General features: G+C 41.1%; 1 protein-coding gene across 2 annotated transcripts in view; it reads left to right on the top strand.

Annotated features, from left to right (window-relative positions):
• SPRED2 (sprouty related EVH1 domain containing 2) overlaps positions 1–8,385 on the top strand; it is an 83,561-nt gene extending 75,176 nt beyond the window's left edge. The window contains exons 5-6 of one of the 2 annotated variants that reach the window (XM_077814022.1): positions 4,256–4,405; positions 5,064–8,385. In XM_077814022.1, the coding sequence (XP_077670148.1) occupies positions 4,256–4,405; positions 5,064–5,717 (804 nt within the window). In that variant the 3' untranslated portion in view covers positions 5,718–8,385. The remainder of the gene's footprint in view (positions 1–4,255; positions 4,406–5,063) is intronic. The other variant, XM_077814023.1, reaches the window with a different exon arrangement.
• Positions 8,386–13,769: the final 5,384 nt, after the last annotated feature.

Below are 13,769 nucleotides of genomic sequence, written 5' to 3' on the forward strand. Positions count from 1 at the left end.
CTTACCTTACAAGTTCTTCGCAAAAATGTGTTCTTTGACTAGTTTTGGTTTTTTGTCACTTCAGTTTGCCTGTGTTCACAAGAAATCATTTTATAATTTTAACTTTTTTTAATTTTTTTTTTTTTATTCTCTCACTTTACAGCCCAAATTCTCAAGGGATTTTCAACCTGGCCTTTTTACAAGCACAACAAATACAATGTTAGATGTGACTTGAAAATCTGATCCTGCAAAATATTTCTTGGTGGGTGGGGGTTATGTATGTAAAATCTCATTGATGAGGGAGGAACTGGTGTGTTATGACACAAGAAGAAAGTATTTTCTTCTCCCCTCACTTCTACCAAAATCAAAAGTGCAAAGGCACTTGTCTTTTCCTGAGAGCTTCATCCCAACTTGGGGACTTGCTCTTATAAGATTTAACTGAAGGAATCTTGGGAGAATGACATCTCATGAATTCATTGGAAAGATGGTTGCACCCCAATTGAGCTATTGAAATTGTGCACAAACTACACACATTAAAATAGTGTAAACCAGAGGGATTGTCTGCAGTTTCTCTGCAGACACAAACTTAATCCAATAGTTGTCTGATCGTTTATTTTATGTGCCCAGATATTGTGGTTTTTCTTCCATGGTGTTGCCATTTCAATTTTTTTTCCCCAATGATCCAACTGGATAAAGAGAGTCATATAAGAAGAAATAGCTTGTGCTACTCCCCTTAAATTAGTGCATCTGACTATAGTAAATACACAAAGGGGTAGATTCCACATAGAAGATCCTCACAGATGTGTAGGTGGTTGGAGGAAGCTGTCAATCAAGAGAACTTGGCATCTCCTGACCTGTTAGGTCTTTGTCCCTCCTCACCAGCCCTACTGCTTAAATAGCCTCTCCCTGGGAGAGCAGGATACATTGTCCTAATGATTGATCACTATTGCTCCTGTTTGGGAATGAAGATCAGTTGGCTCTGCAGCTCTGCACAGGCCTCAAAATTACTCTCTCTAGAGGATGTTAGCTGTGCAGTCATCCTTCTTCACCCTGTTGTGCACCCATCTTTTGTGTTATCCTGCAGTGATAGTCTTTTTCTGACACTTTAAGGCAGCTGCATCAGTACAAGTTCAAACACATGCAAAACTATAACTCACTTGACTACACACACACACACACATACACTCTCTCTCTCTCTGGAGCCTCAAAGAGTGGCTCTCCAAAACACCACTGCTGCTGGTGAGAGGAGAAGTCCCCCCATCCCTGTGGATACTTGGAGGTTGGTGGGAAGAGGAATAACTCGCTTAAGAAAAGGAATGATTAGTTTTGCTCATCCTTCCCAACGTGAAAAGGGAGGCTGGGGAAAGATGTTGGACTGTCTCCATGCATCTTCCTGCTGTCTGAGAATGGTGGTGGCTGGTGGGGCTCTGGGACACTTCAGCGGCAAGCGTGAGATGGGCGGAGAGAAGGGGATATGAGAGAGTGGTTCTGTCTCCACCCACATTCCAAACTAAACATGGTTGATTCAGCAGATGGGATTGCATAACACAGGGAAGTGAGCAAAGCAATATAAAGCAACACAGAGAATTGGTCAGCTAGTGATGTTTGTTTTATGCTTAAAAAAAAAAAAAGACGACGACCAAGCTAATGTAATATAGATTCAGATTATGTTTAGGCTATTATTCGTGTATCTCCTGACTAACTTTAAAAGCATGATTACTTTATTTTGTGGAATCATAAAATCTAGAAAGGCTTATTGTATCATTCAAGAATCATTCTTGACAGTACACTTCTTAGTGCCCTATTCAGTCTGCTTTTAAAAATCCCAAGTGGTAAGGCTTTCATTACTTCCCTTGAGCAACTGACTTCTGACCCTGCCTCAAATTGCATTGCTTCATATTTTCAGCATGAATCTTTCAAATTTCTTTATATAGTCATCCTGTATATTGCATAACAAATGGTGAAACTATTTTGAAAAGCCAGCAGAGGCAAGGTGACCAGTCCAGTTTTGTCACTGTTGGGAAGTAGTCTTTTCTCATCTTGTTCTGTGATCAGTGCTTATCTCAGGATATTACTCAGACACCTGATTAGCCATTCTTGAGCAACAAACACATTTAGTGGGAAATGGACTGTAGTAAATGATTAACACACTGCTCTTCACTAATGACATATATTGACTAGGCTTTTAAAATTGTAAATGACGAAGTCATTTGAAAAAGGAACGTCTCAAATTCTGAGAAGGAAATGTAAGTTAAGCATTTTTTTTTTAAGCAAACCTACTGCAGTGCTATAATAGAGATCTTTTCACACAGAAACTGGATAATTTGTATTTTCTTCCCCACCAGCCGTATCTGACACATTATACGCACGCTCCTTTTATAAATGTGGGTAACTCACATTTTCACTTACCCCGTATTTAATAATTGTGCTTGGTGACTTCAGCATCCATGTGGATAACAAGCCTGAAACAGCCTGGGATTTCTTGGTCACCAATGATTGTCATGGGACTGTGCCATGGGGTTAGCAGTTCAACTTCTTCAGCAGTCCTAGTGTTTGAGATGAGTGAAGGTAGGGGAGTACTGATATGTATACTCGCGTTGTGGACAGAGTGTTGCCTCCTTCAGTTTCAGGTTTGACGGTCTACCTTCATGAACTAATGGAACTGAACTCGTTTTAGATGGCTCTGAGGAAGAATATTGATCCTCCTACAGACCTCTCTAGCGATGCTTTGGAATGGTGTAGCACGCTTTTCCGCCACTTTTTGTGAAATGGCCCCAGAGGCACACATTTCTCTAAACGCATCCCCAAGAAGCGTACTGGTGGCATGCAGGGACTGAAGTGAGAGGGAAGACTGCTAGCGCACAAGCAACAGAAATCCCAGCTCGTACATCAGTTGCAGCATAAAATGCTTTTTAAAATCATATGCCGTAGCATCATGGGAGGCAAAAAAATGGTGATGGGCTATATACTAATTAACAGCTTCATACTCTTGTTGGCCGTGGATTGTTATCCTGCAGGGATTTTTCTCTGACACTTCAAGACACCTGCATCAATACAACTCCAGGCTTATGCAACAGTACAGTGTTTCTCGTTGGTATCTAGGCAATGTTTGTGACTTCTCTTGCCATCCGTTCCTTCCACGCTCCCAGTACTTCTTGGCAGGGGTGCCAACAGGTGCAGTGAGGTGTACGGGCACTTCTGCCAGTTTCAGTGCTGATACAATGAAGGATTTCATGCAAGTGGAAGAGAACTTGTTAAATAAATCACACTCTGGATTATTTATGGTACAGGTGAAAAGTTGGACCAGTTTCTGAAACAGGCTCAATGGATGGTCTGCATCAATATGGTGGGCATATTGTTTGCACATCAGATTCAGAGTTCTCAATCAAGATTGCACATGAAGTTATTTGTTATATCCTCAAATCTATGATCAAATAGAGATGCTGGTTAAGACCCCTTGGGATTTCTCTTGCGGGAGAAATAATCTTAATATGAAGCTGCAGGTCTTGTGATAGATCTTGATGGCAGTACATGATGTATCACCCATTTGTTGAGATACTCATTGCAACGCAGTGATGCAGTAGTATCAGACCCAAAAAACTTCAAGACTCTAGGCAAGATCTGGGCTAGAAGAACACTGGACGTATCTTTTGAAAATTAAAGAATATTCACTGAATTTTGAGATTGGTGAGAACTTCAAAAAAAACAGCTTAAAAAGTTGATCATTCTATGTAAGTAGTTTGTGACCCATTAGTGTTAGGCAAATGCTTAGAGAACTGCAAAGAAGGTTCCAATTGACTTTTTTTTAAACCTGCAAAAGACCATTACTAAATCTTCTGCAGCCTGACTATCTAGTCTGTGTGCATAAATCAGTTAGTCACACCTAACATTGTCTGATTGCGTCCTATTTAAATTCCTTTAAATGATGCAATCAGCTAATTTTTGCCATCCAGAAGGAGTTATAGCATGAACATCCTGCTTTCTAATGTACATTACAACAAATAACATACCAGGCAAATAGAAATTGTGTTCTCTCACCAAGCACTCATAGGCTATGGCATATTGTATTTTCTGTCTGTGGTAGCAACTTCTGTGACCTACATATAGATCCATCTGCTTTTTTCTAGAATTTAGGGGCAGATTACCTGTATAATGGTGTCTGCTTTTTTGTGTTGCCAATATTGCCGATACCTGAGTTCCTGCATGTATCTCAAAGCTATATGCAGTAATATATGGCTGTATGAATTAATTATCTTTTCCTTCCCTTTTAAAATAGAATGCTACAGACAGCTCTTCTAATTCTTCTCAAAAAAGGGAACAGCCTCTGCGGATACTAGCCTCTCCCACACCCTGCGAACATCGCAGAATTTGCACTCATGGTCACGTTCACGACCAGTATAGCTCTGACCACTACCAACTAGAACAAGTGAGCTTCTTATTAATTGCTGCTTACTTAAAGGGATACTGTGAGAAAGTTCAAGCATCAAGTTCTTAAATAGTCTGATATTAAGAGACTTATGAATTTTGTTTTTAAAAGTTTTCAGTGAAGAGGAGGTTGGGTTTTTTAAAAAAATTGGAATTTGAACGCTCACCTGTGCTGTCTGCAACAGACAACTGCAGCATTGGGCTGGCATGTGGATTCTTAATCTGGGACTCTGTCCCTGTGGTGGTTACAAATATGTGCATATTGTACATGTGAGAGGGGGCATAGTGAGCAGCATGCCTTTCCTTATGTCTAGATGGGATGCAGGTTCTGAAGCTATTTTCTGTTGCCACGTAGGGTCACAGCATGTAAAAGCTTGTTACCACCATGCTAGTGCAGAAAGTGAAGCACAGTATAAAGTGAAAGTGGTTTGTCTATTTTGTTAATCACAGTTTAGTAGCATACAAAAAAAAAGAAAATTAAGTTAATTTTATCATTTTAATAATGTGTGTGATCAAGATAAATTTTAAAAAAACGAAGAAAACACTGATTAAAATTTATTTCCCAAATGCACTACTGATGCTTAGTAGCACTTGATCAAAAATGTCAGAAGTCTCTGCCAGTTCTTGATAGAAAAATTAACTGTTTGCCTTTTCTCCAGCAGTCAATACAAAGGTCCTATCGACACGTCAGCTTTCCAGATGATGATGAGGAGATAGTGCGCATTAACCCTCGGGAAAAGATTTGGATGACAGGTTATGAGGACTACCGCCATGCCCCGTCACGAGGGAAGTACATCGACGCTGATGATGTGGACTCGTACGTACGTTTTGCCAAAAGTGATGCCTCAAAACACGATTACAATTATCCTTACGTAGACAGCTCAGACTTTGACCCGGGTGAAGATATAAAGGGTGCTGCGATAAAGACTCAGCCTGTCAAGTTCAAACCAAGACGGAAGGAAGATGGAGAGAGATCGCGGTGCGTGTATTGCAGGGACATATTCAATCATGAGGAAAATAGGCGGGGTCAGTGTCAGGACGCACCAGACCGCGTCAGAAGTTGCATCCGTCGAGTCAGCTGTATGTGGTGTGCGGACAGTATGCTGTATCACTGTATGTCTGATCCAGAAGGAGACTATACAGACCCTTGTTCATGTGACACCAGTGATGAAAAGTTTTGCCTCCGGTGGATGGCCCTTATCGCCTTGTCTTTCTTTGCCCCATGTATGTGCTGTTACTTGCCCCTTCGGGCTTGTTACCACTGTGGGGTTATGTGCAGGTGCTGTGGTGGGAAACACAAAGCAGCTGGATGACTACACACAAGTTTAAATTGTGTTATGCTTTCCCTGTAGTTAAGGAGCACGTTGGTTTGGAGCATTCAAATCCTTTATATTTTGATGCAGCCTGTGTGCCCAACAGAGTCCAGAAACCACTTGGATCATTTATGTTTGGTTTTTCATGGGCCACTCTGCATTGATTTGCTCTTCAAGTGTTCTAACAAACTAACTTACAGCATAGACTTTTGTATTATTAATCTGTAATCGAACAGAATGTCGTGTACATGTTTATATTTTTTCAGTTAAAAGGACTCTGAGATATGAACTGTGGATGGTGGTGGATTTTAGAACATCTCTAATATGGATCTGTCTTGCCGTAGCTTGCCTTGAGCAGTACCATCTAGACGTAGCAAGCATCGGCACTTTGAGAAATATAACGTAATGGAATGAAATCCCACCCAGAAAGTATTTTAACCTGCGATCAGTTATTGTATGTATAGAAGGTGTTCTAGTAACAAACTTGTACCACAACACAGTATTGCTGTCACTGTTTGTTTTCTAAAGCCAAAATATTCATGTAAGCTGCAGTTTCTCGTTAGAGTCCATAATCATTTCTTTTGTCAGACATCTTAAATTATTTCTCTGATGTTAAATTTCAAATATTAACTGAATGTGGGAAATGAGCCTTAATTTCAGTTAACTTTTGAGAATCTGAAAGTCCTCCAAACTGCATTCATTTCAGATCAATACTTGAAAGGGAAATTTAAATTTAGGCTTTTTTCTTAAATAATTTTGCAAATAAAACTTTAGTTTTGGAATTCTACATAACGGGAAGGAGCTTTTCATTACCCTGCTATGTCTTTATTTGAGACTAAAACACTAATATTTCAGCTGAATAAAAATTCTTCTCGTTGTTATGCAAAGAATTAACAAGATAGCCAGTGCAACCACAAAAGTAGTAGCATAACCCATTGTGATTTTGAGAAACATTGAACAAGTGGTGGATTATGCAGAAAAAATATATTTTTAAATTAAATTTTGTTCTATAGAATAAATACATGTGCATGAGAATTTTACATTCACAATGAAATCCACATGTTAGAGTAACTCGGAATATGTATTTAAAATAAAAAGCCTACATATAACTACCACTCCCATTTCCTGACTAAGGACCTGACCCTGTAAATGCTTATGCATGTGCTGCTTTTATACATGTGAGTAGTCCCGTTGACTTTAGAAGCACTTACTCACAGGTGTAAAGTTCATCATATGAGTAAGTGTTTGTGCGATTGGGGCCAAAGTGTCTCCTACACCCTTCTCCTCCCAGCTCACCACCCAGATACTGAAAGTGGATCCTGAGAGTTGTGTTATGCGTACAGCAAGATGAGAATACTTTAAAAAAAAAAAAAATGTTACTGTCATGTCTTGTGTACAAGGCTTGTAATTAGCTGGGAAAAGAGTATTTTTCTAATATATTACAAGGAATAGCCAAATAATTTTTATTAAAAAAAAAACAAAAAAGATTTAGATCAGTTAGCTATAACTAGCATAGTACAATCTGAATATTTTGAGGCAGCTAGGGATTGGCTTGTCAAAGCTGGCACTGCTGTTCCTGCCATAATTTTTTTCTGCAGTAAATTGCCAGTGGATGCATGCCCCTTCCCTCCCTCTTATTGCACATTGACATCAGTCTTAAAGGAAAGGAACTTTTTATTTTTGCCAAATAGATTTAAGAAATGCTTGCCATTCTTTCGAGTTGGAATGTTCCTCTGAGAGTTAATCACAGCTTTTTGTAAACCATCCGTTAATTATGCAACGTGCTTATAGACTGTAGAGTTTGGTAAACTTAATTTGCAGCAGTTGCTGGGTTTAGGTTCAAAAAAAATGGAATGATAATAGAAAGGGAGGGATTTTTGCTCTTGGTGTAATGTGTCTGGGTTCACTGAATGGAATATAAATATTTTGTGCCTGATCGCAAATGACAAATCTCTCAATGATGTCTAGTAAACATCAAGCCAGCCTCATATAAACAAACATCTGTAAGGTCTTGCCTCTACAAAGCACAACACTACGAAGAGATCTTACAGTTTTTTGTCAAGTCTCTATTAAGTGCCCCTATTTATTTAACTAAATCAGACATACTCCAAGCCTTTATGTATGTCGTCTTTTTAAAAATCCCTCTTCCTTTCCCCTCTTGGTTTTTGTAATACTTGTAGATCTTGTTACACATTTTCTTTGGATTGTGAAGGCAATGGTGTAAGGGCACAAGGGTAGAAAATGGAGGCGTTCTTTGTAAATATTTCTCATTGGTCTCCACACTGCAGCTGAACAGTGTGTCGTGTTTTCCCAGTCAGCTTTGCAATACTGACATCAATCATTTGAGAGACATTCTCCAGATTTTATTTTTGTATCTGTGGTAACAAAACATTAACCAAAATTTTTTTCGGTTGTGAAGAGGTTTTTTTCAAGCTATTGCTCACATTAACAAATGAAAGTGCCTGAAGCCTACATCCATAATGTATCTGTATACTAAAAGTTAAAACCCTGTTGTATTGATTTTTTATAAGCCTTTTTACCTCTGTGTAAAAAATATATATATACACAAGTGTATGATGTACATTTTAGTTAACTTCTTTTTTTATTGTTTCTAATATGTATGATCAGCATAGTCCATGTAAATATAAATACATCGTATCAAAATGCTGCTGCTTACATTATTTGCAAATCTGGAAACGAGACCGGGACCTAGCATTGTTACAAATACGGGTGACTCAAAAGAGAGAACTGATCATGGGAGGGGAGGGGATAAAGGAAGATTTTTTTTTTTTTAAGCCAGGCGAACACATGATGCCAATTCCTCCAGTTAGCGTGGGATTTTTGATTGCATTCAACACTGGCCTAAATCTGCATCCAGTGAGGTCAATGGGGATTTTTTCCTCTTGGGCACCTGATGCTCTATTATAACTGAGTTCCTCATTTTCCAAGGATGGAGTTTCCTCTCCCTCTAGTCTAGAGTGACAATGTACTGCCAGCGGGTGGAGCTGTTCAGAGACTTGGCTGTCTCCCAGTGCCTCATCTCGACTCAAAGAAGCAAGAGATTCTCCTAGGACTCTCCTCTTTGTGTCTCCAGGCTTCCCATTGTGTTTGGTTTTGATTTTTCTGTAGCAGGCCCAATTAAGATCACAGGAACTCTGGGTCTCCGTCACTGTACAGCAAGGTGACACATGGCAGCCTTGGCTGACTCCCAACCGTAGCAGTGGTGGAAGGCAAGCTTTGAACTGTTTGGGGTGGAAATTCAGCAGCAAGGGATCTGGCGTTTTGGAAGCAACAAGCTAGAGAGCCCCAAACCCAGCCAAGGACATTTGCTGTTCTGCCTGGGGTGAAATACTGAGTCCAGGAGTGTCACTAAGAAGCTGGTAAGTTAGAAAGTTATGGAAAACCCACAGCACAGGAACACACACCCCCACCACCACTACCCTTTTCAGACTGCCTCAGTAGCCAGATTTTTTACCCCAATAATTCCAGAAAGGGGTTTTATCCAATCCTGCCTGATCTCTTGAAACCCCATCCCCTCACTGATTCTGTCAGCCCCCTCCATCTGAGGGCTGCTCTGACTCTTACAGACTCTGAAACCAAAACCAGAGTTTACACCAAAGAAACCCAAAACACACACATTCAAATGGCTCAGCTTCCCTGTGTTTGGTACCAGTTCCCATGACATCATGAGCATGGCAGCCTGACGGGTTTCTCCGCTCCCTCAGATGTGGGTTTCTGCAGCACAGCTTAGCTCGCTATAGTGCCACTTTCTTTTCCCCACTCTTTCCAATGTATTTCTCTCCCCTCCGTCTCCCAGTCAGAGAGTCTGGCCCATTCTACCAGCCTGCTGGTGCAAATTAACCCTCAATTCCTGTGGCTCCCTCAAGTGCAGCCTTGTTTTTCATGATGTAGCCCATACTGCTATCCTTTTCGTTCCAGCATACTTTCTGTTTGGCCTCCCTGTGGACAGTGTGGTCTTACCCAGCCTGCCATTTTTGTTTGCTTACCACACCCACTGATTGCTTTGTCTTAGCAATGCAGCACAGCACCCCAGCCCATACAGCTAGCTTGCATGTGCCACCAAAATAGCTTGTCTCTCCCCAATAGAAGGTCCAATAAAAAATATTACCTCACCCACCTTGTCTATCTAATATCCTGGGACGGACATGACTACAACACCACTGCATATACCAAAATAGCTGGAATCTGCAGGTAGAAGATTTTCTCTTTCCAGTTTCCCTTTGTGTATTCCAATTTGGCCTAGCCATCCATCCTGTTGAACCTGACAGCTTTCATCTAAGCCACACTGCTGAGTATCTAGTTGTTCCTACCATCAGCCTGCCAGTTCCAGTGGACAATCAGAAAGGCTATGATCCGACGCTAAAATCCCATTGTTAAGCGAGGAGAGCACACCGTTGTGTTGTACAGGTGTTTTTAAAACCACTTCCGTGACCCTTTAAAGCTCATAGAGCATTACTGCATGAGTAAGGGGCTTCTAAACTGCGCTCACGTAGAACAGAATCATAGAACTGGAAGTGACCTCAAGAGGTCATCAAGTCCAGTTTTCTGCACTCAAGGCAGGACTATATTATAGACCATCCCTGACAGGTGTTTGTCCAACCTCTTAAAAATCCCCAGTGATGGAGATTCCACCACCTCCCTAGGCAATTTATTCCAGTGCTTAACCAGTCTGACAGGAAGTTTTTCCGAATGTCCAGCCTAAAACTCCCTTGCTGCAATTTAAGCCCTTGTCCTTGCTTCTTGTCCTGTTCTCAGAGGTTAAGAAAAACAATTTTTCTTCCTCCTCCTTGTAACAACCTTTTACATACTTGAAAACTGTTATCGTGTCCCCCCTCAGTCTTCTCTTCTCCAGACTAAACAAATCCATTTTTTTCAATCTTCCCTCATAGGTCATGTTTTCTAGACCTTTAATAATTTTTCTTGCTCTTCTCTGGACTTTCTCCAATTTGTCCACATCTTTCCTGAAATTTGGTGCCCAGAACTGGCATAATACTCCAGTTGAGGCCTAATCAGCGCAGAGTAGAGAAGAAGAATTACTTCTCGTGTCTTGCTTATAGTACTCCTGCTAATACATCCCAGAATTATGTTTGCTTTTTTTGCAAGAGTTACACTGTTGACTCATATTTAGCTTGTGATCCACTATGACGCCCAGATCCCTTTCTGCAGTACTCCTTCCTGGGCAGTCTTTTCCCATTTTGTATGTGCAATGATAGATTGTTCCTTCCTAAGTGGAGTACTTTGCACTTGTCCTTATTGAATTTCATCCTGTTTACTTCAGACCATTTCTCCAGTTTCTCCAGATCATTTTGAATTTTAATCCTAGCCTCCAAAGCACTTGCAACCCCTCCCAGCTTGGTATCATCCACAAACTTTATAAATGTACTCTCTATACCATTATCTAAATCATTGATGAAGATATTGAACAGAACTGATCCCTGCGGGACTCCACTTGTTATGCCCTTCCAGCATAACTGTGAACCACTGATAACTACTCTCTGGGAATGATTTTTCCAACCAGTTATGTACCCACCTTACAGTAGCTCCATCTAGGCTGTATTCCATCTAGTTTGTTTATGAGCAGGTCATGCGAGACAGTATCAAAAGCCTTACTAAAGTCAAGATATACCACATCTACCGCTTCCCTCCTACCCACAAGGCTTGTTACCCTGTCAAAGAAAGCTATCAGGTGGTTTGATTCCCTTGTCTTTCCAAAGGGCAGGCCACAGACTGGGACAGCAGCAAAAGCTGTAGCTGTGGAAACAGCATTCTTTACAGCTGTGAGACTGGGATGCCCAGTAGACTGGGGCCTCTGCCATTTCTGAGGTGGTCAGTTCACGCCTTCTGTAAGATGCCTTAGTGTACTGTAACCAAAAAAACACCCCAGAAGGGTATATGAGACAAAACAGGAGTAGAAGGAGAGTAAAAAACACCTTGGTTTCCACCGTTTTTTCACTTAGAACAAAGCTTTCTTCCATAGCTTTCAAGCCTTCCAAATCCAATTACAAATCTGTATCAGACTGATAGGCTCAAAACTACCTGAGAGAATCTCTCCATAGACTTTCAAGTTCCTCTCCTTCCTTGGGAAAAGTAAACAGGCAATTGCAGACTTTATTTCACCAGAAACAGTTACTCCTTTTCCTGAGAACTATTTGTGTGAGAGAGAGAGAATGCAGGGAGAGGGGGTTCATTCAAGACACTGGCTAGCTGGGAGAGAACAGACAAGTTCTGCCCAGTATTGTTTCTCTCCAGGCTGAATGACAATGCAAAGCCCATTTCTGCATGAAGTTCAGACCATTCTGTTAAACTTCGCTTCGAGATTGGGGGAGCCTGTCCTCATGTGCCAATTTGCCAGTGCTACCTGCGCTTTGCCTTTGGCTTCTCTCCCCTCCTTGGCTTACCAGTCTACCAATATAGCTGATGTCCAGTCTATGACTGAAAGCTCAGAGATGACTTGATGACCCACCAATACAAAATATTATCTGTACATACTGACTGGGCCTTCCAACTGTTTAAGTCCCTTGCCTTCATCTATTTTCAGAGGTGTTCCCTAGTGTCCTCTCACTCAGATCTGACCTGCCTCTGGACATTCTAGCAGACATTCCTGGTTCTAGTACAGTTGCCCAAGGAAATATTTCACAGTTTGTATTTTTTCTGGGAACTCCCCAAGTACTCCACTTACTTTGAGACAGTGATTGGATTAAAATCTATTCTGTGATGGCGACGCACTGCTGTATTCTACACATGTTCCTGATTGTCCATGGAATTTCCAGAATCAGGAACCTTCTGCATCACTGAGGGAGCTTTAACGGGCCCTATTCAATTCAAGGTACATGGTTGTCCCGAGAAACTCATCAGAACAACTTCCTACAGTAGCAAGCAGCTAAGAAGGTGCTTTTCCCTCTCAAGATTTCCTCTGAATTTGGTTGCCATTCACATAAGAAGCAACCAATAGTGCCCCCTCAGGACACATTAAGAATCCTGAATGAAGCAAGGGAAATTTTCTTGCTCCTAGAGCAGGAAGTTTTGTTGATTTATTACTTATTGTTTGTTTACGGAAGTGCCCACGCTATTCTGGGTGCTTACCAAGCCCTCACTAAGGACAGTAAGAGCAGCCTGTAGGTCACCTGACTAAGCAGATGCCAGTTGGATATATGAGAATAAAACTAGTTATTTTATGTTGCTTTTCATTCCTAGATGTCAAAGTGCTCTACAGATGAGGTCAGTATCATTATTGCTATGTTAGTGATGGAAAAATGGAAGGAAGTGACTTGCCTAAGGTCACCCGGCAAAGCAGCAGTTGTGAATTGAACCTAGCTTTCCTGAGTCCTAATCCAATGTCCGATCCACTAGGCCACACTGCCTAAAACCACTGAGTCCTCAAGCAGTTATCAGTTATGGTGGCCCAGGCACCCATAGTCTGACTCCTAAATACATTAGCTAAGCACCTTTGAAGCTCCTGGTCTGTAGGTAATTTCTATTCCAGGATTCTCTCCCTTCAGACCTACAGCACTTGAGTTTCTTGTCAAAACCTCTCAGTTTACAGGAGAATATTCAGGATAGTTTGTGGGCTTCCTGCTCAGATCTAGAAACTGTCCCCAAATCTGGGCATTTCAAGGGATTCTGAGAACTTGATCTTCATGGTGCTCTTGAAAGGACAAGAATCATTGTGTTTCAACCAGAGAGATACTGGAGTTGCTCTTAGAAAGGCTCTTTATTGGGGCTGAGTCTTGTTGCCTTCTCCACTTCTTACCCTTTTGTGCAGCACCCAAGACACTGTCAGGAGAGTGGTAGAATGATCTGATGCTTTAGGTAATCTCTGAACCTTCTTTTTTTTAATATATGGAGGGATTTTCCCTGTACTTTCTGTTAAAATATTGTCCCCATTAGCAATTGCATTGGCCAGGAGAGGAACTAAGTCTGAGGTCTTACCCACCTGCAGTCCTTATGTGCAATTTTTATCCCAGATGAGGTGATTCTGAGGCCTGCACCTTGCATATGGTGGGAAAGGGAGAAGAAAAGCAAAAGTTAAAC

The sequence above is a fragment of the Eretmochelys imbricata genome, chromosome 3, assembly GCF_965152235.1.
Source record: "Eretmochelys imbricata isolate rEreImb1 chromosome 3, rEreImb1.hap1, whole genome shotgun sequence".
In the NCBI taxonomy this organism is placed as follows: Eukaryota; Metazoa; Chordata; order Testudines; family Cheloniidae; genus Eretmochelys; species Eretmochelys imbricata.